The sequence below is a fragment of the Dryobates pubescens genome, chromosome 29 (assembly GCF_014839835.1).
Source record: "Dryobates pubescens isolate bDryPub1 chromosome 29, bDryPub1.pri, whole genome shotgun sequence".
NCBI lineage: Eukaryota > Metazoa > Chordata > Aves > Piciformes > Picidae > Dryobates > Dryobates pubescens.
Window position 1 is genome coordinate 2,023,877 of NC_071640.1, and position 26,604 is coordinate 2,050,480.

General features: G+C 57.6%; 1 protein-coding gene across 5 annotated transcripts in view; it reads right to left on the minus strand.

Annotated features, from left to right (window-relative positions):
* Window positions 1–282: 282 nt before the first annotated feature.
* The window catches only part of RALGDS (ral guanine nucleotide dissociation stimulator), a 62,119-nt gene continuing 35,797 nt past the window's right edge, over window positions 283–26,604 (minus strand). For 3 of the 5 annotated variants that reach the window (XM_054174247.1, XM_054174245.1, XM_054174243.1), the window contains exons 2-18: window positions 9,759–9,869; window positions 8,906–9,099; window positions 8,078–8,152; window positions 7,677–7,870; window positions 7,200–7,321; window positions 6,842–7,057; window positions 6,084–6,187; window positions 5,508–5,592; window positions 4,336–4,413; window positions 4,151–4,237; window positions 3,753–3,785; window positions 3,409–3,530; window positions 3,153–3,248; window positions 2,356–2,557; window positions 1,841–2,200; window positions 1,270–1,384; window positions 283–1,084 (exon numbers count right to left, since the gene is read on the minus strand). In XM_054174247.1, the coding sequence (XP_054030222.1) occupies window positions 909–1,084; window positions 1,270–1,384; window positions 1,841–2,200; window positions 2,356–2,557; window positions 3,153–3,248; window positions 3,409–3,530; window positions 3,753–3,785; window positions 4,151–4,237; window positions 4,336–4,413; window positions 5,508–5,592; window positions 6,084–6,187; window positions 6,842–7,057; window positions 7,200–7,321; window positions 7,677–7,870; window positions 8,078–8,152; window positions 8,906–9,099; window positions 9,759–9,869 (2,370 nt within the window). In that variant the 3' untranslated portion in view covers window positions 283–908. The remainder of the gene's footprint in view (window positions 1,085–1,269; window positions 1,385–1,840; window positions 2,201–2,355; window positions 2,558–3,152; window positions 3,249–3,408; window positions 3,531–3,752; window positions 3,786–4,150; window positions 4,238–4,335; window positions 4,414–5,507; window positions 5,593–6,083; window positions 6,188–6,841; window positions 7,058–7,199; window positions 7,322–7,676; window positions 7,871–8,077; window positions 8,153–8,905; window positions 9,100–9,758; window positions 9,870–26,604) is intronic. The other 2 variants (XM_054174246.1, XM_054174244.1) reach the window with 2 other exon arrangements.

Here is a 26,604-nt window from a genome sequence, read left to right on the forward strand (position 1 = left end):
CCAAGGCGAGTGGCACTTTTCTGTGGCTCAGGCGGTGGTGGGAGCTGGGAGCTCTCCTCACGAGACCCAGAAGTCTCTTATTTACACAAGTCAGGACAGAAGTTTGCTCTCCTCCTCCTCCTCCTCAGGCTGGCAGCACTGGGGGCACGGTGCACAGCTCCCCCTCCCCCCCCGCCACGGCAGAAGAGAGAGACGCTGGCGCCGCATCTTTGGTGCAGGTTTGAGCGTGGCCATCCAAATCCAGCTGGAGGAGGGGCTGGATGGGGGAGAGGAGTGAGGCTTCCAGTTGAGAGCACGAGGCACCTGCTCCATCACGGGGCTCCGAGCAGGCCTCCATCCTTTCCAGCTCACCTCCCAGCCCGGGGCGCCGACGGCTTCTCCCGAGGGCAGGACAGGCGGGGGCGGGCGGCGGTGTCCACGCCAGGTATCCCAGGGAGGAAGGACGTGGAGGTAAAACAACGCCAGGAAAGCCAGGGAGGAGAGCACCACACGGTGTGGGGAGGGCTTTAGCAGCCCTGGGCTGATGGCTCGTGCTCTGCTCCTTGCAAAGGGCCCCTCTGCCAGCTCCCCGGCTGGCTCGGGCACAAGGCACCTACGGCAGAGGCAGGCTCCGGCTCTGGGCTGAGCGTCGCCCCGTGGAAGGTTTACAAAAGGATAAAAGAGAGGAGAGACGCAGCCCCTCCCTCTGCTGCCTTCCTGGGTACAAAAGAACACCTGATAGAAAGGGGGGACTTGTGCAGAGGGAGAGAGAGCTGGTGGCTGGCACTGGTTGCCGCTGCGCCCCAGGCTCTCGGTGCTGGAGGTGGTTCCTCTCCCCGCGCCGGGCACTGCCAGGCCCGGCCACAGCCAAGCCCGGAGCAGCCTGCCCCCCAAGGCCCCGTCGGTGATGGGTGGCAGTGGGGCTGAGGCTAGAAGATGCCTTTGGCGATCTTCAGGCCTTTCTGCTTCATCCTGGGCAAGGTGGAGCTGGAGCCATGCTTGATCTTCACCCCCTTGGCGAAGCCTCGCTTCTTCAGCACGAAGTCGTAGTTGGCAGCCGAGTTCATGGCGTAGAAGACGTTGGCATTGTCAGGGATCTTCAGCTCTGGGAAAGGACCAAGGGGTCAAAATGGGGCTCAGAGTGGGGCTGAGAGCTGTCCCCAAGGTGCTGAGATCCCTCTTGCTCTCACCTCCCAGCCCAGCCCCACCTTGGTGCTGCCCAGGCTGCTGGGCTGCATGGGCAGGCAGGGCTGGAGCCCCAAGGAGAGCGCCCCCCAGCCCAGCACACACCTCTCTCCTCTGAGATGATCTGCACCAGCTCATAGTCCTCAGGCCGATCCCCATCCAGGTTGTGTTTGGCCATGGCCTTGCGAATGACGACCGGGGTCTTATCCTGGCTCGTCACCTGTGAGTGCAGAGCTTCGTTAACCTGGGGGTGCACAACTCCACAAAGCCTCCCCCCCCCCCCCTCCCAAAATGACCACTCAACCATGGCCCCAAGGGCCATGGCCACAGGTTTCTGAACACCTCCAGGGCTGGGGACTCCACCACCTCCCTGGGCAGCCTGTGCCAGTCCCTGACCACTCTTGCAGCAAAGAAATCTTCCCTAATCTCCAACCTAACCCTCCCCTGGCACAACTTGAGGCCATTTCCTCTCCCCTTCTACCACCTGGAACTAGGGGGCAGAGATCAACCCCCAGCTCACTCCAACCTCCTCTCGGAGCTCTCCCCTCAGCTTCCTCCTCTTCTGTCCAGGCTAATCAAGCCCAGCTCCCTCAGCTGCTCCTCACCAGCCCTGTTTCAACAGACCCTTCCCCCAGCAGCTCCGTGGTTCCCCCCCCCCGGGGGGGTCTCCACTAACCAAGATGCTCTTGTACATGTTGCCGTTGTCCACGGCCAGGCTGACGCGGATGATGCAGCAGTCGTCGACCTGCTGGTTGTAGAGGGGGAGCGAGAGGGAGGAGTAGCTGGAGATGCCGGAGACCGAGCGCTTGTGGGTGCGGGAGGCTGTCACCGGCGTGGAGGAGACAGAGGAGGACGAGGCACTGCTGGAGCCCGAGCCGATGCCCGACGTGTCCAGCGAGGAAAGGGAGGTGGACTCCCAGAACTGGAGGGCAGGGAGGAGAGGGGATGCGGAGGACACAGTGGGTTTAGCTTCTCCGTCGGCCACAGACGGGGCGTACCAGCGCTGGGGGAGGGAGGCCAGAGGGGTCTCACTGACCTGTGACAAGGGGAGGGGGCACCGACACGACTCCAGCGGCCGGAGGCACAGGGGCAGCCCCGGCCCTGGAGGGTCAAAAAGCAGCCCCTGGGACCCCCACCCGCTCCCCCCCCAACCCGCCTCTGGAGACCCAGACCCTCTGGGCCGCTCCACACCTTCTTCTCCTGGCAGTCAGGGGACTCGGGGATGAAGCTGATGTTGATCTCCTCCACGTCGGAGCTGCTGGAGCCGGCGGAGGTGACGCTGACGGAGTCGGTGGCGTCCCCGCTGCACAGGTACTGCCCACACTTGAGCTGGTCGAAGGACTTGGAGTGCGAGCTGCCACTGGCACAGGGCTCAGTGCTGGGCGGCTGCCGGCTGCCAGGAGAGACGTGGGGTGGGTAAGGAGGGAGCAGAGCAAGGGAGCCCTTCGTAGAGGCACAGAACTGCTTGGGTTGGAAAAGCCCTCTGAGGTCATCCAGTCCAACCAGCAACCCAACACCACCATGGCCACTAAACCATGGCCCCCAAGTGCTGTGACCACACTGTTCTTAAACACCTCCAGGCATGGGGACTCCACCACCTCCCTGGGCAGCCTGTGCCAACCCCTGGCCACTCTTGCAGCAAAGACATTTTTCCTAATCCCCAACCTAACCCTCCCCTGGCACAACTTGAAGCCATTTACCCTCCTTCTATCACCTGGTATTAGGGAGACCAACCCCCCCACCTGGCTCCAATCTCCTCTCAGGGAGCTGCAGAGAGCAATGAGGTCTCCCCTCAGCCTCCTCTTCTCCACACTAAACACCCCCAGCTTCCTCAGCTGCCCCTCCCCAGCCCTGTTCTCCAAACCCTTCCCCAGCTTCGTTGCCCTTCTCTGGACGGCCCAGCCGGGTCCCCTGCGATGCTCAGCTGGGGATGCCCCACGCTGGGCCCTGCTCCCCCCTCGCCCCCCAGCACGGAGCAGCAGACTCACTCGCTCCACCTCTTGATGATTCCTGTGTTTTTCTTGGCCTTCAGCGTGTTGCTGGCCGACTCGGACAGCGGCTCGATCTCACACGACAGCCCGTAGCTGGGGGGGCAGGGGAGAAGGTTTGAGCTCTGTGCAGCCCTGGGCACGGTGAGCACCGTGCCCAGTGCAGCACAGGGCCAGCAGCTGCTCAGCAGCTGGGGGAGATGTGTGGTGGGAGCTGCTGCTGGCCCCAGCAGCCCTGCAGCTTGCTCATGCTCACCTCTCAGCCTCGCTGAGCCGCTCCAGGCTGTGGAACCAGTCCACGAACTGATCCTCCTGTGTGAAGCTGTAGTTGTTGCAGGCTGACTGAAGCAGCTTGATCTGGGCAATGACTTCGAACTCCTGCAGCAAATGAAGGCCATGAGGCCACACCTGGTGAGCAGCCCCAGCCTCCTCCTCCACCAGCAGCCCAGTCCCACACACAAGAGGCAGCTATGAAGCACCAGAATCCCCCTCCCCGAGAACATCCAGCACAAAAAAGGAGAAGGATCAACCCCAAAGAGGGTTGTGCCACCAGCCTCCTCCCTCCACCCTGCCATGCTGCTGCCAGGGCAAGCCTCTCACCTTCCTTCTCTTCTCAAAGTTGATCAGCCCACCCTGGAAAAGAGGGAGCACAATGTCAGTGTGGAGCAGGCACAAAAATACCCTTCCCATCCCTCCCTCCCTCCCTGCACCCTGGCTCCTGCCCCTGCAGTGTGGGTGTCTCCAGTGAGGGGCAGTACAAGAGTGACCTATTTCCAGGGGAGACAGAGAGGGAGGTGCAGGGGCAGATATGGGGTGTGCAGTGCTGGATATAGGCTACAGAAGGTGCAGCATTGGATAGAGGAAGCCCAGGCTGCAGTGTCAGACAGGGGATGCCCAGGCTGCAGTGCTGGGCACAGGACACATGAGGGACCAGTCCCTCCATCTACCAGCCCAGGGGCTGTGGTGGCTGTGCAGAGGTGGAGATGGAGGTTACATACGTCCAGGAAATCCTTCATGGCTGTGTCCAGCATCACCAGGTCCGTGAGGAAGGTGCCAAGGTAGGGAATGGTGCCCTGCATCACGCCCTGTGGGGACAGCAAAGGACAGCCAGGGTCAGCAGAGAGCCAGGACCAGGCTGGGCAGCGAGTGGGGAGGGGGCAGGGGCTGGCTGTGCCAGACTCACCATCTCTCGCTGCTGCTGCTGCCGCTTCTGAGCCCTCTTGGGGTTGATCTCCAAGGTGGCAAATTTGGAGGTGCCCTCCTGGAGGGTAGGGAGAGATAGGGATCAGCGTGGGTGGCAAACAGAGGAGCTAAAATCCCACATCCCCCCTCTGCTTGTATTGGCACAACTCTGTGTGTGGAGGGGAAGAGGGAGGAGGGGAAGAGGAGGAAATCAAAGCTGAGCTGTTTCATGGCTCACAGGGAGGAGAGGCTGAGTGAATGGGAACTGCTGCTCCCATTTCCAGCTCTGCATAAACAGCTCCTTCATGGGATGCTTTGTTCCCTCTTGCATTTTGTGTCCTCTCTCAGCCCCTCAAACTGGAGCTAGGCTGGGAGAGGCTCCACAGGGAAGAGGTTTTTTTGCTGCAGCCCTTTTCATGACCCCCACAACCCCACCCAAAAATCAAAAGACCTTTGCACTGGGCTGTAAAAATGCAGCTGCCTCTGGGAAGAAGCCATCACTCAGTGCACTGGATCCTGGCCCACTGCTTATCTCTGCTGCTGGATTGCTTTGCAGGCTCCAGCAATGATGAATTTGGAGTGGAGAAGCAGAAAGCTCAGCCTGGTCCAAAACCTCTGCTCCTCAAACCTAGCAAGCTGCTGTGCCTGTGCCTGCAGGTGCAGGGTCCAGAGAGGGCCACAAAGATGGTCAGAGGGCTGGAGAACCTCTGCTATGAGGACAGGCTGAAGCAGTTGGGGGTGTTCAGCCTGGAGAAGAGAAGGCTCTGGGGATACCTTGGAGCAGCCTTCCAGGATTTGAAGGGGGCTACAGGACAGCAGGGGAGGGACTTTTTGTAAGGGCCTGTGGTGACAGGACAAGGGACAATGGTTTGAAACTAGAGCAGGAGAGATTTAGGTTGGACATCAGGAAGAAGTTCTTTATTGTGAGGTGGGGAGACCCTGGCACAGGTTGCCCAGGGAGGCTGTGGCTGCTCCCTCCCTGGAGGTGTTCAAGGCCAGGCTGGATGAAGCTTTGAGCAAGCTGGGCTGGTGGGAGGTGTCCCTGCCCATCGTGGTGGGGGTTGGAACTGGATGACCTTTAAGGTCCCTTCCAACTCCAGCCATTCTGTGATTCAAGCCCAGCCCCAGAGCTGCAGTCTGGTGGCTGGAATCACCACGGGGCCTTCTGCATACCTTGATGAGCAGCTCCCGGCTCAGCGAGTGGTTGTTCTCGTCGGAGAAGATCTCCGAGAGCTCGTGGAAGGTGCGGAAGCTCTCCCTGCTCAGGGGGGAACAAGAGGGGCAATCAGCCACGGTGCCACCCTGGCCACTCCTCTTTGGGCTCTCTTCTGCCCAAAGGACCCCCACTCAGTGCTCACAGCTCCAGCAAGGACTTGCTCTTTAGGGGCTACTTCAAGGTGGAGGTGGCAAGAGGTTGCCAGGGAGGTGGTGGAAGCCTCAGCCCTGGGAGTTTTTAGGGCCAGGCTGGATGTGGCTCTGAGCAATCCAATCTAGTGTGAGGTGTCCCTGCCCATGGCAGGGGGGTTGGAGCTAGAGGATCCCTGAGGTCCCTTCCAGCCCTGACAAGTCTATGATTCCATGATGCTGCAGGCATTTCCTCACCCTCCTCAGGTCCCTGACACCTTATGAAGGTCGCTGGGTTTTGGGCACACTCCAAGTGGCAACGCTGGAGCCGAGATGGTTCCCACCTACACATTCACACAGCACAACCTCCCCCTGGCTGCAGGAGTCCAGAAGACTCTGCTTTACCTCAGGACCTCGTCCCAGGTCTTCTTCAGGCGGTGAACTGCGTTGCACTGCAGAGCTGAGAGGATGGCTCGGAGGGAGGAGAAGTTCTTCAGGATGCGGCACTCCTGGGGACACGCAAGGAGAGGACAGGGCTCAGTGCTATGGGAATCCCAGGGATCTGCTGGGAACCTCAGCCCTGGCTGGGGGCAGGAGGTGAGCACTGCTGAAGCCACACCTCAAATACTGGGTTCAGCTTGGGGCTCCTCACTCCAAGGACACTGAGGGGCTGGAGCGTGTCGAGAGAAGGGCAACAAAGTGGGGAAGGGTCTGGAGAACAGGGTTGGGGAGGAGCAGCTAAGGGAACTGGGGGTGTTTAGTGTGGAGAAGAGGAGGCTGAGGGGAGAGCTCATTGCTCTCTACAGCTCCCTGAAAGGAGACTGGAGCCAAGTGTGGAGGGGGTTGGTCCCTTCTCACATGCAACAAGTGACAGGACAAGAGGAAATGGCCTCAAGTTGCACCAGGGGAGGTTCAGGTAGGATATTAGGAAGAATTTCTTCCCAGCAAGGGTTCTCAGGCACTGGAGCAGGCTGCCCAGGGAGGTGATGGAGCCCCCATCCCTGGAGGCACTGAAAAGATGCATGGATGTGGTGCTGAGGGACATGGCTCAGCAGCAGGGGTGGGACTGTGAGCTCTAGGTGAGAGGTTGGACTTCATGAGCTCAAAGGTCTCTTCCACCCTCAAGAGTTCTATGCTTGGATGCTTCTAGGATCCTGTCCTACCCGAGCCACCTCGATCCAGCGCTCCACCACTTTAGCTCTCTGCTGTGGCTTCAGGGTCCTGTCCCCCAGGCAGGTGGCAATGACACAGTTGGCCACACTGTTGAACTGCGAGACCGTGGCGCGGATGGTGGGGGCCAGGTGCTCTTTGCCCTTCTTGTCTCGCTGGGACCAGATGCAGCCCAGGCAGTGGTAAGGCACCACTTTCTTAAACAGCTCCTGGAAGATAAAGGCAGGGATGCAGATGGGTCTCTCTGGGAAGGGAACAGGCCAGGAGGAAAAGATGGGAGGGAAGAGACAGGCCTGTGCCCGGAGCAGCAGGTGGCAGCTGGGCAGCCTCAGCTGTTGGGTGAATACTCACAGCGTCCATCAGTGTGAACTGCTCTGCCACCATCTCTGGGGAGAAAGAGAGGAAATCTGGCTTCCCCTCTCCAACCCCGTTCTCCTCCACCAGCTGGAAGGTGCAGCCACCATGGTCCACAGCTGTGAAAGACGACACGAAGCTGAGTGCTGCCGTGAGCCAGGAGCCAACACCGACCCACGCCAGCCCCCTGCACGCACCCACACCCCACACCCTGGGCTCTTAATTCCATCTGGCTTCCCACCTCGAGAAACCAGGCTCAGGGTGGTTGGTCTGCACCTGGAGGTCTGCAGAGCATTAAAGGCAGGTTGGCTAATCCACCTACAAATCCCACTCCTGCTCCAGATGGATCAGCCTCCCGGGGCAGCTCCACGTGATCAGCACAGGCAGGGTTTATGGTGGTCATGGAGACCCTCAATGCCCACCAGTAGCAGCCCCCTGGCCCAACAGCCCCAACAAGCAGGGAAAGGACCTCACCTTCTGCTTCAGACTCGCTCTGCTCCTGCTGCTGGAACTGGGCCAGCAGGATGCGTGCTCGGCGCTCCAGGTCGGAGCCAGGGATGTTGTGGCGCACGTAGGAGATGAGCTGCTTCAGGCAGGAGAAGTCTGGGGGCTTGCGGAAGTCCTCCGAGTACTGGTCCAGCCAGGCCCCCAGGATGGAGGAGATGGTGCTGTGGGGGTCAGAGGAGAACAGGCAAAGCCTGGGTGACTTGCTGAGCTCAAAGGTCTCTTCCAGCCCCCACAGAATCGGGTGCCATGAGACTTCCACCTGCACCCCAACACCCCCCGGGCAGCAGGAGCAGCCTGGGGAAGGATCTGAGAGCTCTATCAGCCACAGACAGCCCTCTCCTGGTCACCCACAGGTGGTCAAGACTTACTTCTTCAGCTCAGTCCTCTCATCCACAGCGTGCCTGGCGTGGTCCCCGTTTGCCTGCACGTGGAGCTTGCCGTACCTGGAGGAGAACAGCAAGCAGGCAGTGAGCATCCCGGACTCGTGTGTCGTCTTCTTCCTCCACACCATGGGGTCAGGATGAACAGAATCACACAGAATTACTGAGGCTGGAGAAGACCTCTGAGTTCATCAAGTCCTAACACCACCACATCAGCTAAACCCTGCCACCACGTGCCACATCCAAGCTTTTCTTACAGACCTCCAGGGATGGTGACTCCACCACCTCCCTGGGCAGTCCATCCCAGTGCCTAATCAGCCTCTCTGGAGGAAGTGCTTCCTAATATCCAATCTAAACCACTCCTGGCACAGCTTCAGGCCATGCCCTCTTGTCCTGTCACAAGCTGCCTGGGAGAAGAGCCTGACCCCCATCTGACTACAACTTCCTTCTAGGTAGTTGTAGAGAGTGGTAAGGTCCCCCCTTGAGTCTCCTCTTCTCCAGGCTGAACACCCGCAGCTCCCTCAGCCTCTCCTCATACAACTTTCTCTCCAGTCCCCTCAAGCACTGTCCTGCTCCCCCAACTCTGCACTGCAGCCAGCACTGACCACCTCACAGCAGGGTACCAGCTGGAAGGGCTCCAGCTCTCCCAGCAGTTGTGTCCTCTCTGCCCTGCTCCCAGCCCTTCACGCTAATGGGATTGGGAGAAGCCCATGAGCCTTCCAAGGCACGGCAGCAGAAGATGCTGGGGCTCCCCTGGCTGAGGCAGCTCAGACACTGGGCACCCCCAGCTGTGCTGGGGGCTGGGGGCAGCCTCACCTGTTGAGCAGCAGGTCCAGCACTTGCTTGGTGGTGGCGAAGGCTCGGTAGGTGCACAGGAAGATGGTGACGTAGGTGGAGTCATTGCCCTTGAAGGCTGAGACCAGGTACTCCACCAGCTTCTCCAAGGTCCCAGCCTTTATTGTCCTCACCTTGCACGTCTCGTAGAGGTTTAAGGCTGACTCATTCTCAAACTGCCAGGACAGAAGCTGAAGTCAGTGGGGGTTGGGTGAAGGCAAGACATCTTCACCTGCAAAACGGTCCCAGCAGCTTCAGGAGCCACCACGTGGGGATAAGCTGGGACCACAGACACCCTGCAGTGCCTGGGGCTCTGCTGACAGGCTTGGGGAAAGCGAGCTGGAACTCCTCAGACCCCAGAGAGCAGTAGCTCAGCAGAGAAGAGCTGAACATGTGGGCAGTGCCAGGACAGGCCTCGAGGATGCTGGAATCCAGAAGCAAATCAGAGCTGCCCTGTTTCACAAAGTGAGCCTTCAAGTTGCACCCCCATGTCCCTTCCTGCAGGGCAGAGGCCAGCAGGAGCTTCCACACTTCCTCTCCTAGACAAATACATGATTCCCAGACCAGGCTTGGAAGGACCCCCCCCAGGACAGGTTGGGAAAGACCTCTGAGATCCTCCAGTCCAACCACCAACCCACCACCACCACCGCCACTAAACCATGCCCCAAACTGCCATGGCCACAGGTTTCTTTAACACCTTCAGGGATGGGGACTCCACCACCTCCCTGGGCAGGAGAAGAGGGCACAATGTGGGCTGGTACAGACCTTGCCAAGCCCTGACATTAGGTCACCGTGACCCTGGCAGGGAAACAACCGAAGCCACCCCGGAGCTTACCCCCAGCCATCGCTGCCCTTTGTTGGCCGTGTGATGGAGCTGCACCTTCCGGAGCGAGATGCTGTAGATCACACCATCCTCCAGCTCTTCTCCAATCTCCTGTGTGGAGCTCTGCACAGGGGGACAAGATACACCAGGAGATAAGGTGAGCAAAGAGTGGCAGAGACGCTCCTGCGAGACATCCTGGCACGCCACAGGCTACAGCTGGCAGGCAGCGAGAGCCTCTCTTGCCTGCTCACAAATGCAGACCAGGAGACACCAGTCCTGGCCACCTTAACCCTGGGGCCGCCTGAGCCTGCACACAGGCACAGACAGCACTTTGGAGAAGCCACTCTCGGTCTGCTCCATGTCTCATCCCTGCTGCAAAGCCAGGCTGTGCCAGCGCTGGGTGCTGGGCAGAGCAGGGACCCCTCACTGTGCAGCAGCACCGCCCCTGTACCCAGCTGGTGGCTCTCACCCTCCCCAAGCCCCTGCCCAGAAGGTGACATTGCCTCCTGGTGTGACCACAACCTCAGTAATCTGCTCCTGCAGGTACTGAGCACCTCAGAGCACCTTCAGCAAGAACTGACCAGGGTGAAACCAAGCTGCCTGCCAGCTTCAGCCCAGCACACAAAGCAGAAACCCAAGAGCGGAGCTCTAAACCCCAAGGAGCAGCACCAGGGTGGGCTTGGACATAGCCAGGATAAATCCCTGCACCCCTGGGGACAGGCACCTCCAGGCCACAGCCTGACCCAGCTATGAGGCTCACATTTAAGGTGGTCTCCAACCCTCAGAGCAAAAAAACAATGGTGAGGCAAGAGGGGATGCTCCTTGGCACATCCCCAGGCACACAATCCCCCCAGCCCCCATGGGACTTGGAGGTGGCTCCATCCCCACCAGGACAAGCTGGCTCCCTCCTCCTCCTCCTCTCCCCACCACACTCTGCTGAGTCAGTGCCTTTCTTAAGAGGATTTAGCCAGATCCTTTTAAACACGGTGGGGCTCTCCACCACTCTCCATTCCCCGTGCCAGGTGGTGGGACACTGAGTAGCACACAGCAGAACCAGTGCTCAGAAGCTGCTCACTAAGCTGGTTAGCAGGGGGAGGTGACCAGGCACTGGGGAGCAGGGGCTTGGGGATAAGTCCCCCCTGCATTTCACACTGGCCAGAGCCAGCCCACCTGAAAGAGTGCCCAGGGAGGTGGTGGAGCCCCCATCCCTGGAGGTGTTCAAGCAACATTGTGGCCATGGCTCTCTGGGGCTTATTGGCCATGGTGGTGCTGGGCTGATGCTTGGACTGGATGACCTCAGAGGTATCTTCCAACTGAGGCAATTCTATGACTCTCTGATTTATCACCCAACCTGCAGACCAACCCTACCCTGCATTCTCTTCTTCCACTCAAGCTGCCTTCTGGACTGGATGAGAGCTCTGAGAGCCCAACAGGACCAGAGCCCTCTGCACAGCCTAGCTCACAAGAGAGATTGGGGCTGTGCAGCTGTAAGCTGGTGGCTCTTTCACCCTCCCCAAGCCCCTTCCCAGAAGGTGACATTGCCTCCTGGTGTGACCACAACCTCAGTAATCTGAGAAAAACCCAACTGCTTGGTGAGGTGCAACAGAGAAATCATTAATTAATGAAAGAACTCAAACCCTCTTGGAGGACAAAATGTCCCAGGATCTGCCCATGAATCACTGGCAGCTGCTGTGCAAGCAGAGTGGAAACTCTTGCCATAGCTGCCCAGGGGGCTCCCCCCGTTCCGGGACACGTGCAGAGAGGATACACCCAAGTTTGATGCACACAGAAGCAAATTTCGTTTCCTTCCCCTATCTGAGAGTGTCAGATTCATTCATTTTGGGGCTTGCTGACTTGTGGCATATCCCCCTCCCCTCCCCACCCCCCCCTCCTCTCCCCATTTCCCCCCCACAAGGTTCCCCCTCTGCAAACCGCACACCAAGGACGCAGCTTCCCAGCAGGCTCCAGCCAGGCAAGCAGCTCCTCTGCCACAGCCTAAAATCTGCCTATTTATATTCTGGGTGAGCTTCCTCTTTCCTACCACTGCTTCTCCAAGATGCTGATTGTGCATTCTGTGTGTGTTGGTTAAAAACCAGCCAGGCCAAAAGCAGCGGCAGGACGGAGCTGGGGAACTCCCTGCTCCAACAGCTCCGCCAAAGGCAGGTCCCAGCCCTGGGGAGGTGAGCAGCCACAGGGTGGGAGAGACACAACACCTTGGCCTGTGGTCTAGGCACGTTCTGGACACCAAGAGCACTGCAGTCCTGAGTCTGGCACTCACCCCAGGATTTCCAACAAGTCAACCAAAGATGAAAGTCTTCATAATGTTGAGGGTGGTGAGACCCTGAGCCAGGCTGCCCAGGGAGACTGCAAATGCCTCCACCCCTGAAACCATTCCAGGTTAGCTTGGATGGAAGTCTGAGCAACCTGATCTAGCTGAAGCTGTCCCTGCTGACTGCAAAGGGGTTGGACCAGATGAGCTTTAAAGATCCCTTCCAACCCAAACTGCTCTATGAAAATGGTCTCTAAAGAGACTCTGGTGGACAAGTGCTGGTAAAATACTGCAACAGTTGACTGCCCTACACATGTGCTGGAGTCCCTCACAGCAGAGGGAAACACGAGCTGGGCCCCAAGCAGCACAACCACAGCCCAGCAGCCACATGCAAACCTCCCCTGGTGGCTCAACCTGAGTAACTGAGCGGCATGGCAGAGCTACAGGTGGCCAGTCCCTCCCTCCTACTGCATTGTGTTGGAGGAAGAGATGAGTCCAACAGGCCCAGGCAGCTCTTCAAACAGCTGCAACAAGACTCAGCAAAGCTCTTCTGTGCAAGCACCAACTCTGAGCACGTTGCTGGTTGCGGTGCTTGCACCTTCCACCCAAGCTCGCACAGAAGGGACTCGGCAGCCCAGAAAGCGAGGCCCAAGGCACTGCCAGATGGGCACCAAAAAGGAGAAGGTACAGAAAATGAACCCTGGGCCATGGTTTCTGCAGCTCAGTGTGCAGTCCTGCTCCTCTCCATGCGGCAGGGAAACGGCCTCTCGCTGGAGGGGCACCAGGAAAACCACAGCTTGGAGTCAGGGCTATCAGCTGCCCAATTCTGCCGAGTCGGAGGCTTTTGGGAAAGCAGCACTCGAGTGAACTCTGCAGGAGTTCATCCCCTGAAACCTGAAACGGGAGGGCTGCACCAGATGGCTGGCCCGGTTTGAGAGACAGCCTCCTCCAACTGCAGATAGCCCCAGGCGGAGCCAGCGACCGGCTCCCCACCGCAGTTCAAAGCCTTGGTGACTGCACCAGGGAGGAATTCCTGCGCCGTGCAAGAAACTCTTCTTGCTCCCCGGTGAAATGTTCGAGCACACAGCGTGGCGTCCAGCCCCACGTCCTCACACCGAGCTTTAATAACCAGCTCTGAGATGCAGCCAAGGTTCATGAGCCTGGAGGAAGGGCTGTGGTGTGAGGGACCCCTCGCGGGAGCCAGGCAGAGAGCAGCAGGGAATCTGCCTTCATCTCCTCCGAAGGGAGGGGGAGAACACAAAAGCCAAAGAGCAAAGCAAAAACATTGGCCGGGGAGCTGCGCCGCGGGAAGGGTTTGAGATCGGTCCCAAAGATGGTTTAGGAAGGCAGGAGCAAAGCTCGGCATCAAGCCTGGGCTTGACAGCACCCCCGCAACACAGGCAACGACCCAACGATCACCAGGGCTCGGGAGCTCTGCCCCCGTGTGCCCTGGGTTAGTGAGCTGGCCTCCAAAGACACAAAACAATGAACTGTGATTGGGGGAAAGGTATCGATTTCAGCACGTGCAGGAGGCGGCACTGCCTGAAGCGCTGCTGCCGATGCTCCCTGGACAACAGCTGCTTTAAAGATCAAGGTCTTTGCGTTACTCTGCTCCCTCTCAGCTGGGCTGCACAGAACGCCTGCCCTCCGGAGAGCTGTAGCAGCACCAGGAGCTTCTCCACACCCTGCTTTCCAAGGGCTGCTGCCACCAGCCACAAGGGAGAAGCAGTTGCTAGCCCTGCCCGTGGGAAGCCAGGAAGATGCTCCTGGTGGGAATGAATGGTCTCACTGGCCAAGCAGACAAGAAAAGGCAGAGCTGAGCTTCAGAGACACAGAATCATAAAATCACAGAATGGGTTGGATTGGAAGGGACCTTAAAGATCATCCAGTTCCAAGCCTCCTGCCATGGGCAGGGACACCTCCCACCAGCCCAGGATGTTCCAGGACTCATCCAACCTGGCCTTGAACACCTCCAGGGAGGGGGCATCCACCACCTCCCTGGGCAGCCTGTTCCAGTGTCTCACCTCCCTCCTAGTAAAGAATTTCTTCCTCATCTCCAGCCTCAATCTCCCCTCTTCCAGCTCAAAGCCACTGCCACTCCTCCTATCACTACAAGTCCTTATACATGTCCCTCCTCAGCTCTCCTGTAGCACTGCTTTGAGTACTAGAAATCTGCTCTAAGGTCTCCCTGGAGCCCTCTCTTCTCCAGGCTGCACAGACCCCAACTCTTGCAGCCTGTCCCCACAGCTTCTCCCAGGAGCTTCTCCTTGAAGCTCTGTGCTTGCACAACTTCCAAAGGACTTGCTGAAAGCTGGTGAAAGCCAGAAACAGAAAGTGAGGGCTTGGTCTTTACAGCCTCCAGTCCCTTCTCAGAAGAACTCTTTGCCACCAGCAACGGGAAGTGGCATTTCCAGAAATGAAGGAAACCAGCTCCACCAAGGGCCACGTCCCCCAGGGCTGACACAAGCCCTGAGGCAACTTCCATTGGGCAGCAAATCCCAAGCCCAAGCAGCAGCTTTGGGGCAAAGCACGGCGCAGGACCTTGTGTCAAAGGAAATAGGAAAAAGTACCCCCCCCAGCCTAGTGAAAGGAAACAAGAGCAGTGCTGTGAGCCAAAGGGAACACCCTGAAAGCAGAAGCACCCTCTGGCCACCCCTCTGAAACAAGCACATGCAGCACAACCCCTTCCTCACGGGGACTTCCAGGCAAAAAGCCCCAGGGTGGATGTTTCTCCATGGCTCGGGATTGTCCCGTGGGCTCCTCACACTCATCAGCAGTTTCCTTCCCCTCATCATCAGCAGGAAGGCTGCAGACTGCCCAAAGCTGCTGAGGAAGCTGCTGAAGATCCCCACATGTGCAGGGAAGGGTGCCTTGTGCTGGTGCCTCCTGACCCACAGAGCATCCTTTGGACTGGCAACCCCACAGAGGGCAGGAGCACTCTTGCTCCCAAACACCATCCCAGTGACACCCATGGTGGCACTGGGCTACGAGTCACAGAATGGTTTGGGTTGGAAAGGACCTTGAAAACCATCCAGTTCCAACCCCCCTGCCATGGGCAGGGACACCTTCCATTAGACCAGGCTGCTCAAGTCCTCATCCAACCTGGCCTCAGGCAAGTTGAGCTCCTGCTGTCTCCTTTCTCCTCCAGCTCTGTTCCTGTTGCCATTGCATGGCGCTCAAATGCCCATTGGTAGCTCAGCTGCACCTGGCTGCTGCTCCTGGTGCAGAGAAGTTGGGCAGATGGACACAACTGCAGAGAAGTTGGGCAGATGGACACAACTGCAGAGATGTTGGGCAGATGGACACAACTGCTTTGGGTTTTCACCACTCTCTGCCCTTCCTTCCTGCCTGCTCGGAGCTGCCTCGGCCCAGGACCGATTCCAAGAGCCCATTAAAACATAATGACAAGGAGGGAAACAGGAAAAGAACAGAAACAGGGCCAGAAGCTAAGCTTACACCCACCATGAAAAGGAGATGTTTTTGCCAAGACACCAAGAGAGTGGCCAGAGCTGAGAGACTGTTCTTGCCCCATCAGCTGCTGGGGTCTGAAGCTGGACTTTCCTGACACCCTTCAGCTCCATGCTTCATAGATTCACAGAATAGTTTGGGTTGGAAGGGACCTTAAAGATCATCCAGTTCCAACCCGCTGCCATGGGCAGGGACACCTACCACCAGCCCAGGCTGCCCAAAGCCTCATCCAGCCTGGCCTTGAACACCTCCAGGGAGGAGACATCCACAGCCTCCCTGGGCAACCTGTGCCAGTGCCTCCCCAGCCTCACCTTAAAGAATTTCTTCCTCATCTCCAGTCTAAATCTGCCCTCCTCAAGCTTCAATCCATTCCCTCTTGCCCTATCTCTACAAGCCCTTGTAAAAAGTCCCCTCCTGCCTTTCAGGTGCTTCAAGCGTGGAAAGCTGCACCCAGCACCCATGGAGAACAGCCCCAGGGCTGTGCATCACCCACTGCCATGTGCTGCCAGGGAGCAGATGGGGCAGAGGGAAGGGGCACATCACCCTGGTTCTGCATCTTATGGGGGTGTTACTCCTCCTCCCTTGGGGTCTGGGGCTGCCTGGGACCAGCAGCAGGTTTGATCTTGTGTCTGTGACCCAGGGGGGTTAGGGACAATACTCAACAGCAGCCTCCTCCTCCTCCTCCCTCATAGCTGAGGAAGGAGAGAAAGCAGCGGCTGGTGGATGGCTTACAAAGGCATCTTGTGACTCAGTGAGTCAGTGGCTGGAGGGAGGATTAGGAGCTCAGAGCTTGTGTCCAGGAACGAGACAGAGCACACAGACAGGATCCCTCCCCCAGCTGCTTTTGTTTTGCTCTGAAAAAAAAAGCCCTAAACCAAGAGCCTGCCCACACCTAGAGACTCTTTCACACTTTTTATGGTCTGGAAATGGAGAGTCAAAGATCTGCAGAGATGCTCCATGTGCACTGCACTCCCCCCAGCTTCCACAGGGCAGGAGCAGGCCCCCTGCAATAGGGAGTGCTGAGGATCAGCCTTGGAACATCCCAGGGGAAAAACCAAACTCCATCTGCGAGTGGCAGTGCCAGAGATGCCAGATCACTGCTGGCCAACAAAGCCTTTGCTTCCAGCACCCTGGAGTCCACAAAGCCCACCAGCACCTTTCCCTGGACACCCACACCCCACAAGCAGCACCTCCCTCGTGCTTCCTACCAGGGGATGTGCCAGGACCCTTTGCAGGGTGCTGAAGGTTACAAGAAACCTGAATGCAGCAGATTTTGCTTCCTCTCTGAGCTGATGGAAAAAGAGATCTCACTGACACAGCAAGCTGGCAAAGCTCTTGCTCCACACTCCTTAGCTTCGCGTTGGTGATGGCTCCAGCGCGTGGCTCAGCACCATCCATGCTCAGAACCATCCATGCTGAGCACCACCACCTACACAGAGCCAAGCTGGCACAGGAGGGGCACAGCTGGCCTCTGCTGACACAGCAACTGCTCCCCTATGAACTTGCCTGCAGCCTTGAGAGTGAGTGCTGGAAGGGAAAGCAGAAGGAGGTGACTGCTGATGAAGGTTAAATAGAGACTGAGGGCCTCAGAGAAGTCATTTCAGCTCGGGACAAAGCTTTGTATTTCACCAAGGTGGGACAGAAAAACCTGCCAAAAAAGTAAAGGAACAGAAGAAAACTCAAAACTTGGTTATCTTTGTGTGTGTGTGAAGGGTAGCAGCTGAGTGCCACAAACAGTGCAACAGCTCTAGAGAGCCTTGGGTCAAGTGCAAAGAAAACCAGGGAGGGGAGTCCCAGAAAGGTTCCAGTTCCAGGCTTTGCAGAGCTAATGCTGCACTCTTGAGCAGCTGAGGGAACTGGGGTGGTTCAGCCTGGAGGAAAGAAGGCTGAGGGAGACCTCATGGCTCTGTCCCTGAAAGGAGGTTGGAGTGAGCTGGGGGTTGGTCTCTTCTCCTTAGGATCAGGTGACAGAATAAGAAATGGATTGAAACTGTGCCAGGGGAGATTTGGGTTGGAGATTACAAAATATTTCTTTCACTCCAAGAGTGGTCAGGGATTGGCACAGGCTGCCCAGGGAGGTGGTGGAGTCCCCATCCCTGGAGGCGCTCAAGAATCCTGTGTTCGTGGCACTTAGGGACATGGTTTAGTGGCCATGGTGGTGCTGGGTTGATGGTTGGACTGGATGGTCTCAGAGGGCTGTTCCAGCCTGAATGATTCTGTGATTCCCTGCTGAAACAGGGCCCTTGGGCACCCAGTGTGCTCCTTCTGCAGCTGCAGGAACTGCCACGTCTGTTTGGAGAGGGATGGCACTGGGTTGGCACTGGGACCCTTTGTGTGGTCACTCCTGAGATGTCAGTCATGCCCCAGCTCAGCCAGAGCACACAGACCTGGCTGTTGGGGCAGCTCCAGGGCTATGCTTCTCCCTTGCACGTTTCAGCCTCTGCAGGCAGAGAGTTCATCCATCCCTATAGAGTCTTCACACTCACAGAGACAAAGCCTTAACAGATCACAGAAGATTCTCCTGCTCTCAGCTCAAAGCCCAGGTGCCAGACCAGGCACCCAAAAAGGTAACTTTAAGTCATCAGCTGCTCTAAAACCACCTTCTTTGGTCCAACCTCCCCCTCACCCCCCAGCTTGGACCTGCCCCACAGGAATGAAGCTCACATCTGCAGCACATGGGACAGAGAATCCTAGAATGCCAGGTTGGAAGGGACCTCAAGGACCCTTTGGTCCATCCAACCTTTCTAAGTAGTAAATATGCAGAAGGGGAAATGCAATGATGATGGCTTCAGTACCCAGCAAACATAAACCATCAGCACAGCCCCAAGAGGTGGCCTTCAGCCCCTTGTGCCATGCTGAACCATCCCACTGGCCCCATGCCAACGCTTCCAGCTCCTGAGCAGCCTGGCTGAGCTGTAAATGGCTGCCTGTGCAGGAACTCACCTGCTGCAGCTTGCAGAGGAGGAAGCAGCAAGCAGGGAGTCCCAGCTTTCTGCACTTTTGAAGGTGCACACGACTGGAGTGGACAACTTGGAGGCTATCCAAGAGCCACAGCCCTGTCTGGCTGCAGCCTGGCTTACAGCAGCTGTGCCATCAGCCTTTGTTTCCATTTGATCAAGGTTAATTTCAGTTTAACTCAAGACACATCCTCAGCTGAGATAAGAGGAACCAAAAGGAGCCCTGGGGAAACAAAACGTGTCCACCCATGTGTTCAACTCTGCCTTAACGTCAGCTCCTCTTCCCTCCATCACAGCTGCTGCAAGTCAAGCACAGGCACACCCAACATGCCCCAGCCTCTTGGACGCCCCCTCCCCAACCCCCTCCCCCCCCCCACCGCTGCCCCAGCCTCTGCAGAGGTTGTGGAGCCCTCCTCCTCTGGGGACTTTCAAGCCCTGTCTGGATGTGTTCCTGTGTGACCTGCCCTGGGTGATCCTGCACTGGCAGTGGGGTTGGACTCGAGGATCTTCAGAGGTCCAACTCCTAACGTTCTGTGATTCTATGCCCGGAGGGGAAGGGGCCCCGGATGCCCCCAAGCCCACCCTGACCCCGCAGCAGGGCAGGCTCGGGCACTCGCCCAGCCCGGTTCAATGCCACCACTGTGCTCGGCAGGGGCCGGAGAGGGGCTGGCGGTGCCGGTGGCACCGGAACAGCCTCGCTGGATGGCTCCCTCTTTGTGTGCGTGTCTGCGGCGGGGTGACCCAGTAAACAGCTGAAGCAGAGAAAATGCAGGAACAATCCAGTGCAGGGAGGCAGCGAGAGGCTGCCAGCGAAAGGATGAGAGGAATAAATACGAGCCTTTGTTCTCCGGCCATGCCCCTCGTGTCCGGCTCCCACCCCGGCCGGGATGACGTCGGAGGGCTCCATTCGCTGCCGCCGCGCTCGCCGGGCTGCCCCTGCGCGGCCATCCAGGCTCAGCCCGACCTGTCCCAGCCTCCTCCTGACACCCACAGCCCCGGCGTGGCCCGCCCCAGCCCAGCCCAGCCCAGCCGTGGGTCTCAAACCATCCCACTTCGTTCCTGGGAAGGGCTGGGAGAGAGTCTGCTCTTGGATGCTTCCCCTCGACTTGATCCTCTCCCCGGGATTCCTGTGGGAAGCTGGCAGAGGGAAAGGAGAACACTTTTGCTTTGTAATCAAGAAAATTGCACCTTCCGAGCATTACTTAAGTAGGTGCCAAGGAAGCAGGAGGTGCTATCTAAGCAGATAGAGGCAGGAGTCAACAAGCTGACACCTGGGGGGGTGGGGTGGGGGGCTGCAATCAGGATGCTCATGCAACAAAGGCTGATTTCCACCCCTAAAGCATCCGAGAGCTTAAGTGTAATTGGCACCTTTGGGGAGAAGATAACTGGGGGGGGGACACGAATAAAACACAAAACGCCAACAACCCAGCTGCTGTCAGATGCCTGCACACGCCAGGAGCCCAGGCAGGGAGGTTTGGACCCTGGCTGTGCCCCGAGCTCTGGGCGTGCCGGATCCTGCGCACACAGAGGGTGGAGAGCGGCGGCGGCACAAGGAACGCCGTGCCCAGGAAGGGCACTGAGGGTGCTGGGCTCAATTCCCTTCCCCAGAGCCTCAGCCCTGCGCTTGTAGGTGTGGGTCCTGCTGTGGATTGTGCTTGACCAGCCGGCAGAGTGGGACCTGCAGGCAGCCAACCTCCGTCAGGGGTTGGCCAAACCCTGGGGAGGTGGCAGGGAGAGGACAGGCAGCTTCACGCAGGGTTTCTCTGCCTTCCAACCCAGCCTGATTCAGCACAGGGTTTGGGACTATGCTTTCTCCCTCGGCTTAATTTATGGCCCCTTTTCACCGATGGTGACCCCCACCCAGGGTCACCACAGGCCATCTCCAGGTGAGCCTTCCCTCATGACACTAGAGCTCCTTCATGGGAGGTAGATCACCGCCTGAGTAAACCTCTTCCTCATGGCCCTGGCACTCTGGTGAGCCAGCACAGGCACACTCCCACTCTGCCCCACCTGCTCCTGCCACCCTGCCCAGTTCAACCCCCAAGAGGATCCCTGCAGCTCATGTGAAACGATTTGTGGGGGGGATGACAACCCCAAAGCTGGTGTGCACAACAACCGTGGGGCAGCATCAGTGCAAAGAGGGCAGAGGTGCCCACCCTCCTTCCTGTGATGTTGCCTGGTCTAAGGTCAAGCCCCTAACAGCCACAGGGGATCACAGAATCATTTTGGGTTGGAAGAGACCTTTAGGATCACAAATCCAACCCAGAGCTGAGTTTTGCTGAGGAGCACAACGAGCTCCATGGGAATGAGGGCCAGGAGAGATGGAGTTTGTGGGATTCTCTCCCCCCCTCCAAGAAGCACCTCAGGAATACGTGTGTGTTGTGACACTGGCATGAGCCATAGCTACAGCCTGAGTCACCCCCAGCACGCTGCCAGGGAGGGACCAGCCAGGCCTGTCTGAATGCCAGCTCTCTCTGTTGCAACTGGGACTGCATCGAGTAAACCACGTCTAGAAACCCAGTTATCAGTGCTGGGCACCAGCAACAGGCACTGTCACTGCACTGCTCAGCACCAGGATCAGTCCTGGGCAGCAGAGCTGCAGCTGAGACCAAACATACATCAAGCAGAAACCCAAACAACCAAACACAAATAAATCAAAAGCAAACAAACAGCAATGTTTGGAAAGAAAAGTTGATCAGCTTTTAAGGTTTATCAGCCTCAAGGTGCTAAACCAAACCAAGCAGTAGGCTTCCTCTGAAAAGCCTGCAGTGATGGTTGGGGGTCACAGCAGGGGAGGAATGGGGGTGACACCACCAGTCCCAGTTCACAGCCCACACTTCCTGCTGCTGCTGCTCCAATACACAGAGCCAGACCTCACTGGCAGCAAGCCACCAGCTGAGCCTTTTAGACAAGGGTCTTTAAACCAAACCCTTGAGATTTTGGCCTAAAGTGGACTTTACAGGTTGGACTTGATGATTCTTGGGGTCTCTTCCAACCTTAGTTACTGTGATACTGTGGAAGGTGAGGTCCCAGACCACCAACCCTTCCCCCAGCCACACCAAGGTGTGAGCTGCCCACCTCCCACAGCTGAGGTTTGCCCCTGCCAGTCTCAGGCAGCATGCTTGCCTTTGCCCAAGGATGGCTTGCTGAGGTTAGTTCCAGCTCTAAGAGGCAAACCCAACCCAAGCACAACACATCATTTCACCAGCCAACACATGATGGGCCTGAGCAGGGAGCTGAGAGCAGGCTCTCAGCTTCTGAGTCTCCATGGAGACACAAACCACGGCGAAGAGCAGGGAAAGGCTGTGTGGTTTTGCTCCATCACACCTAAAGAAGTTCTGGTAAGACAGAGGGAGGGAGGGAGCCCTTGGAAAAGCAGGTTTGTACACAGGCCCTCAGCTCAGCTGCTGTTTGCTCAAGTGTGGTTAGCAGAGAGAAAAGCCACTCCAAAAATAATGCCTCAGCATTCCAGCTGAAGTTTCCTCTCCAATCTGCTTTGTTTGCAAGTTAAAACAACTTCTTGATTCTTCCTCCCCTGTCAGCACTGAGGACTTGGCTGGTACCTGGCAGCTGCAGCCATCTCTGTCCTGCCTCACCAGCTGCCTGCCAGCCCTGCTGCAGGGGCACTCAGCACCCCAGATGTGGAGCAGGAAGAGGCTCTTCCACGTGCCAGCAGGTTCCTGCCAGCAGGGCTCATCGAAATACCAACTGTGCAAGGAGAGAACCTCGCTGCTGCAGAGCTATGCAAGTGAAAAGGGCCAGGCTTGTGCCTCTGCTTAATCTCCACTGACATTTAGCTGGCACCTAACTAGTGACTCTCAGGTATGGCAGAGAGAAACTCTGGGTGGTTATCTAATGCAACACGCTGCCCTGCGAGAGCCTGCACCAACACGGCCCCTGGCACCCAACCAACAGCTGAAAGGATTATTTGCATAACGTCAGGAAACCCAAACAAAACAAAATCAGGGGGAGAGGGGCAGAGCTTTTAGGTGCTGGCAGAGCCACCACTCCCTCCCCCCACCCAGCACCAAAGGAGACCACCGGGGTGTGCTCCCTGCAGCCCACAGGGACACATGGCCCAGGCAGGGACTTGGGGAAGGGCTTTGTTGTCACCTCTGGCAGAGCCCCAAAGGCTCATCCACAAAAGCCCTGCTGCAAACAGCAGGTTACCTGGTGTTTCAGACCTGGTGTAACAGCAGGTTACCTGGTGTTTCAGACCTGGTGTAACAGCAGGTTACCTGGTGTTTCAGACCTGGTGTAACAGCAGGTTACCTGGTGTTTAAGCCCAGGCTGGATGAGGCTCTGGCCAGCCTGATCTAGCGTGGGGTGTCCCTGCCCGTGGCAGGGGGGGTTGGAACCAGATGATCCTTGTGGTCCCTTCCAACCCTGACTGATACTATGAACCTGACACCATGAACCTGTGAGCAGAGCTGCTCCCGTGCCAGGCTGCAGTGTGCCTGGAGCAGGCTGGCTGTCACGCCTCTGTCCCAGTCCCCATTCAGATGGCCAAGCTGCTGGGGAGCAGCTGGGATTACTGGAATCTCGGAGCTCCCTCTCCCTAACGACACAGGAGCAAAGTCCAAATCCATCTTTACTGCAGCTCTGTGAGCCAGGAGGGCTGGGGCTGCTCTGATGCCTGACACGGGCCCAGGGATGACACAGGCTGACGACTGAAGGAGCCAAGCAGCTCGGTCCCTGCCCTGCTGCCAAGCTTTCCCAGGCAGGCACGCTCCAGCCAGACGCTGAGATAAAGTTTCTGTGTGATGCTCAGCAGCTCTCCTTGAGCACCAAAAGTCCTTCCTGGCAGGAGCCCTCCTGCCAGCCTCACTTTCCAGCCTTACAGCTGCTTTATGCTGCAGAATGAAGGCCACACAGATCCCTTCAGCAAACACCACACATTTTGGACAGGGTCAAAGATGCTGTCCTTGGCTCCAGCATCACGCACAGGACCAACAAAGCTACTGAAGGTATGAGCCCTACAACTCAGCTCTTTCTTCCCAAGGCCCAGGATGCCTCAAATCCTGACACACAAACACACCCCCCTCATGCAGACCCCACAAGTGCCATCCTACCAAAGCCATGCACAAACTCTGCCCCACCATGAGCTGTGCTGGAGCCCCCTGGGCCCCCTGCCAGCAGCTTGGCCAGCTTTGTATCCAAATCCTGCTCCTTAGCAACCACATTTTTCCCCCCCTTCTTGCTGGGTCCGTGGGAGATGAAGAAGTATTTGAGAACTGAAAGAGCCCTGCTGCAAAGATATATCGAACTAACAGGAGCCATGGCCACTGCAAAGCCAAGCACCAGGCAGCTCTGGAGATAACTGTGGTGGAGAAAGTACAAGCAGGGGTTGCCCAGCCTTTAAATGTGGTCTGGAGTGACCTAAATAAGCTCTCTGCTCCTTCAATTACACATCCCTTGGGGGACAGAGCAGCTGGCAATTAGAGAGCTGGAAAAGGTGATGGAGAAGCTGCTGGTGGTGAAGCTCTTCCTGTGGCCAGACCAACCCTAAGAGCAGAGCCATGCTCTGGTCCTAGTCGTGGGGTGGGCACAGCTGACACCCCAACTCTGGAATGGTGCTGGCTGAGTGAGACCCACCCCTGCAGGTGGACACAACCAGCTTGGTGCTCTTTTTGCTCATCACACTCCAAACTCAGGCACTGGGAAGAGCTTGGAGATCCTCCAGGTCTCCATTCAGTTGCCCCTGCCCTGTAATCTCCTCCCTGATCCCTACAAAACAGATGGCTGGCAAGGAGCAACAGTGTGATCTGGGGGGGCCTGAAGCACCCTGAGCTGCAGCATGGGACCTCCTGCCTCCTCCACTGCAGGAAGCCCCAGGAGCAAAGCCAAGGCATGGGGGTGGCTGAGGGGGGGGTTGTTGCCCATCCAGCCTGGGGATAAACAAAGATTTCAGTTTCCAGCGCTGCCAGTTTGGTACTAAAGCCACTAAAACCTCAGCAAGAGCCCCATACCAGAGGCTTTCCCACCCCTCTGGAAGAAAAGGCACAGCAGCCTCTGAGGAACACCACAGAAACCTCTCTCCAACTCCTCTCTAATCAACACCAAATAAACAACCAAAACATCCCTCCCACTTTTGTATTCCCCCCTCCCCCGAAGCAGCCACCAAGGAGCAGCATCCCAGACTGCTCCCAGCCTCACCTCAGGCTCCAAACCTTTCTGGAAGGGAGCCAGAAGGTAGGTCCCCATCCAAGAAATACCAACAGATGATGATCATCTGGCAGATTGCAAGGGGCATATCAGGTTGTGCCTGGGGGAGGAGAACAGGCTGGCAGAAAAGGATCTGCTTCCAAAGGCACCAGAGGAAGCTCAAAGAAAATGGCTTTTAAGAGCTCTCTTTGCCCCTCCCTCACCTCTTTCCCAGCTGTAAAGAACAAGCACCGTCCCCAAGGCCATCTGGGCCGAGCAATTAAACTTTTGGAGGATGTGTTTAGCAGCTGAAAAAAAAGGGGGAAAAAGAATCTCCTAATTGTTAGGAAAGCAGAGGCCAGAGAGCAGGCACACAACAGCAGCTTTGGATGTGCATCAGCCCAGCCGCTCCTCAGAGGCTCAGCACCGCAGCCTCCCGAGGGTTTCAGTCTGTGTCATCTGCAGGGGTGTTTATGGCCCTGCAAGGACCGGGAGAAGGGCCACCAAATTCACTCTGCAGCTGCCACTGGGCAGGAAGGATTGACGCTCCCTGCTGACTTAGGATGGATTAGAACCGGAAAGGTCAAAGCTGAAGGTCTGCAGAGCTGCTCTGCCCGTCCCTTGCTTCAGACAGTTCAAGTTTTCCATCCCCTGTGGACAACACTTGGCAACACCTGGCCAGGAGACCTCGAGTAGGACCTCCATGGGAAGCCTGGGTGCTGGATGGCAGTGCTGAGGGATACAGGGATACTGCATCCTTTGCAGTGGCTCAGCCAAGGAGCCCCAGATGAGACCCACGCTCCCTGCAACCTGCCAGCAGCAGCTTTCCAAGGATCCTCCATTCCCCATGGGACCAGAGTGGAGCCTAAACTGGCACAGCTCTGCCAAAACCATCTCTGAGCCTGGGAAGCACAGCTCCCCTTGGCAGAGGTGGCACCCCAGGGATCTGGGGACCAGCAGCAGCACTGCAGGACTGTCAAGGGGGCTCAGCAAAACACTGATGGTCTCCAGGGGGTTGTCTTGCCCAGTAATCTGCCTTCTCCTCCCAGCCTGCATCTTGCAGAGTAACTCTACCCCAGGGTCAGAACCACACCAGGACACTTGTCACCACACTGACACTGGGGTTGATTTTTTTTGCCCTTCCCCAGTCGTGCCAGCAAGCACAACCCAACCAGGGAGCAACCTGGAGGCTCTCACACAGACTCACAGAATGGGTTTGCTTGGAAGAGACCTTTAAGCCCACTCAGTTATAGGAACACACCAGAAGGTAGCAGCTCCTCGAGCATCTCAGAGCTGCTCAGAGGGTCACCCTGCTCAGCTCTGGGATGCATCTTTTCTTGCCATCACTTGCAAATGGATGGTGGAGAGAAAGGAGCAGTGAGTCTGCACAGTTGTTCAGGGCTGGGAGCAGAGCCCAAGTGATGAGACACCAGGACTGTGCTCTGACCATTACACAGCAGGGCCCCAGAGGAGAAATCTGGGCAAAGATGACTTCAGAAGAGAGCTGGTGGGCAGTCTTCTCTCTCTGCTGTGCTCAGGACCGTGCAAAGCCACCCTCAGCCCCAATGACTCTGCAGCCCCCATCGCCTGAGGTGCTGCCAAACCCTCTCTGGAGCTCCGGAGGCAACTGCAGCCGGGGGGGCAGGGGGCTCACACATGCCAGGCAGGCTCTCCCCTTGGGCTCAGGGCAGCACTCTGTGTCACCCCCTCTTTTCCTCCCCACTTTCCTTGCTTTTCCTGCCAAACCCGCGGCCCCTCGGCCTCCCGGAGCGCGGCGGCCGGAGGCTGGACTTCCTGCCAGGCATAACACGAACCAGATGATGTTCTCCAAACAATGTCAGTACGCCCACCCCCAGGAGAGAGAGGCAGGGAGGGGAAAAATAAGCTGGATGGAGCTTTCATGAACTCTCAGCAGAACTGACGAGCCCCTGCCACCAGGCCAGAGGTGAACCCACACAGCCAGAGCTGAGATAATCCCTTCCCAGCAGCGCCTGACCGAGTCTTTCCATCACAGGTTATG